At 35.6% G+C, this 2,500-nt stretch overlaps 1 protein-coding gene across 4 annotated transcripts in view; it reads right to left on the minus strand.

The window, feature by feature from the left end:
• Positions 1–1,016: 1,016 nt before the first annotated feature.
• Positions 1,017–2,500, minus strand: part of LOC115217413 (protein angel homolog 2) — a 34,911-nt gene continuing 33,427 nt past the window's right edge. For all 4 annotated transcript variants that reach the window (XM_036507050.1, XM_029787106.2, XM_036507052.1 and 1 more), the window contains exon 5: positions 1,017–2,500. This exon is cut by the window's right edge and continues 57 nt beyond it. In XM_036507050.1, coding sequence (XP_036362943.1) covers positions 1,524–2,500 — 977 coding nt within the window. In that variant the 3' untranslated portion in view covers positions 1,017–1,523.

A 2,500-nucleotide genomic window follows, 5' to 3' on the forward strand; every position in this document is an offset into this window, starting at 1 on the left:
TTTGTTTAGCAATAAGTATACAAGAAATACATTAAACATACAAAACAAGAAATACATCTCTCAATATAAGATTTAACTCACACTCTTAGTTGTTCAACAATTAACAAACAAGGAAGGCATTAAACAAACAAATAAACACAAAACATACATTTCTGAAAATAAAATTTACCAGACACATTTGTTTAGTGATAAATGTACAAAAATACAAATATTGTTTGTCAAAATGAATAACGCCGTCTCGTTGAAACACAAAAAAAGGGTTAAGTGGTTGTTATTAATGTAGTTACAGTATTGAAGGATTAATAGCTTATCCTTTGATGAGCCATCATTTAACCATACTGTTCATTGTTTCAATGATGCACTGAAAGACAGTGGTTTCAAAAACAGAATACATCATCTACAGAATTCTCATACCCCAAAATGCCAAAATAGGAACTAAAATATCAAATGGCAAAATCCTCCGAACAGCTTAAATATATTTTCATTGTGCTTGGAACTTTTCAAAGTCTTAGAAATTAACCATTTCCTACCATTTAGCTTTAATCTCATTCAAATATTGCCTGATCTTTTCTTTGCCCAATTAATTAAAATACTTCCTCCAAAATACCCAAAATGTCCACAAAGTCTTCAGTTACAGAAATATTAAGATGAGCAGAGCCCAGAGGAAATCTCTGATAGCAAACTGTAAAAATCCCCACTTAGCCGATGCAACTGTGTTTGTGCTAATATTACACCCACAAGGCAGGATTTTTCCCAAAAGACTTTTTGCATTAAATTGCATTCAGCTGGTAATTTGCAGAGCCCCAAAGCTATAGAAGGCCCTTGCCCAAATGCTGCATTGTGTGATCAAAGTGAGAACCAGATGGAAATAAGCAACAGACTGTAACAGAGAGAAGGGTCAATATGATTGACCCTTGAACCCTTGAAGGCAAAATTTAGAAACAACAAACAGATGAATAATATGGCTGTTAATTGATGTGACGCACAGACAGACAAAAGAACATTTTATTCTAAAGGTTTTTAAAAATTTTTTTATTTAGTCAGCTTCCATGGAAAGCAAACAATAATTTGTTTCACAGATGAATATAGAAAATAAACAAACTTCCCACCAAAATTGTTTGCGTTTTCCATATTAACTGGGTTTTTTTTCTTTATTTATTAAGAACACTATACGGATAGGGTGGAAGGGAACCTGGAGAACAGCTGTGCAGTAGGAGTTCTTTGGATTGGCAGAATGGGAGGAGAATAGAGCAGCAGCAGATAAACCCAAATAATTCATTCAAATTCTTTTTTTTTTAATTCAATATATATTTGTGTGAGTTTGTGAAGGATGTAAAAACTAAAACTGCAAAACAAAAGAGAAATGGAAGGAAAAAAAGAAAGATTAAAAGAATAAAGAAGAATGTTTCAGGGTTAAGAAGAATGAATTGTTAGTTAAAGCTTGGCAAATTCGTGTGTGTGTGTGTGTGTGCAGAAGCTTTTGTATGTATAGCATGTCTGGGGCTCAAACATGGAACCATAAATTAGAGCAAAAGGAAGGATGCTAATAGTGAGAAATGATCAGAGCCCAGCTGCGTATTGGGGAGCTTGTCGAACTCCTTGACCTCCTGTGTAGAGGGTAACTGATAGTAACATATCAGCTTCAGTTTCCCCTCTGCAGTGCTGCTGCTGCATTGCGGTTTGTGCAGCAATTTGCTGTCGACTGTGTAAAAAATGTAGTCCACTGTTGAGCAACATTTATTATGATATGTTGACACTTCATTGCGAAAGCGTCCCCTCACCTGCGTCACATGCTTATAGACTGACATCAAGTTAAAAGAATGTTTGACTACACCCTTTTGGAATGGCCGAATCAGTTCCTTAAAAGTCCTGTCACGTGACCGCGAAGAGGATTCCCTACTGTCTTCTCTGTCGACAGCGTCGTCATTCGGTGTTGAGCAAACAGTTTCCTCCTTTGGAGATACGTCTGAGTTTTCTGTCTGTTCGTCAGGACATCCTTCATTTCTTCTTTGAAAGACATGAATGTATTGACAACAGTTGTTGATATTTAAATGACCTGGGAAGAAATCTCTCGATAAATAATTATTCCTGCCATACATTTCATCCGTCTGACCAGACATTTCTCGAATCAACAAGTCTTCATAACGCAAATAACTGGACATTATAAAGTTATAAATTTGACTGAAAGGCTCTGTGTTGAAATCCCCACACAAAATGAAAGGATGGTAAATGCTTTTCTCTTGACTTATTTTACACTTGAAAGCAATTTTTTCAAGTTCTGTTAATAAAACAATAAGTTGAGCAAGTTTAACATCTCCTCGACGAGGATTAAATAATAAATGTGTATTGGCCACATAGAAACAGCTGTTGTTCTTTTGAAATGCAAGATTCCTTGGCTTTAGGCCAACAATTAAGCCAACATTGCCACGGTCCAGAACACCACCTTTCATGTAGTCAACTTGATCAGAAGAGATCTGAACGAATAAGATAATTTTATAGA

Source organism: Octopus sinensis, linkage group LG11 (genome assembly GCF_006345805.1).
Source record: "Octopus sinensis linkage group LG11, ASM634580v1, whole genome shotgun sequence".
Taxonomy (NCBI): Eukaryota; Metazoa; Mollusca; class Cephalopoda; order Octopoda; family Octopodidae; genus Octopus; species Octopus sinensis.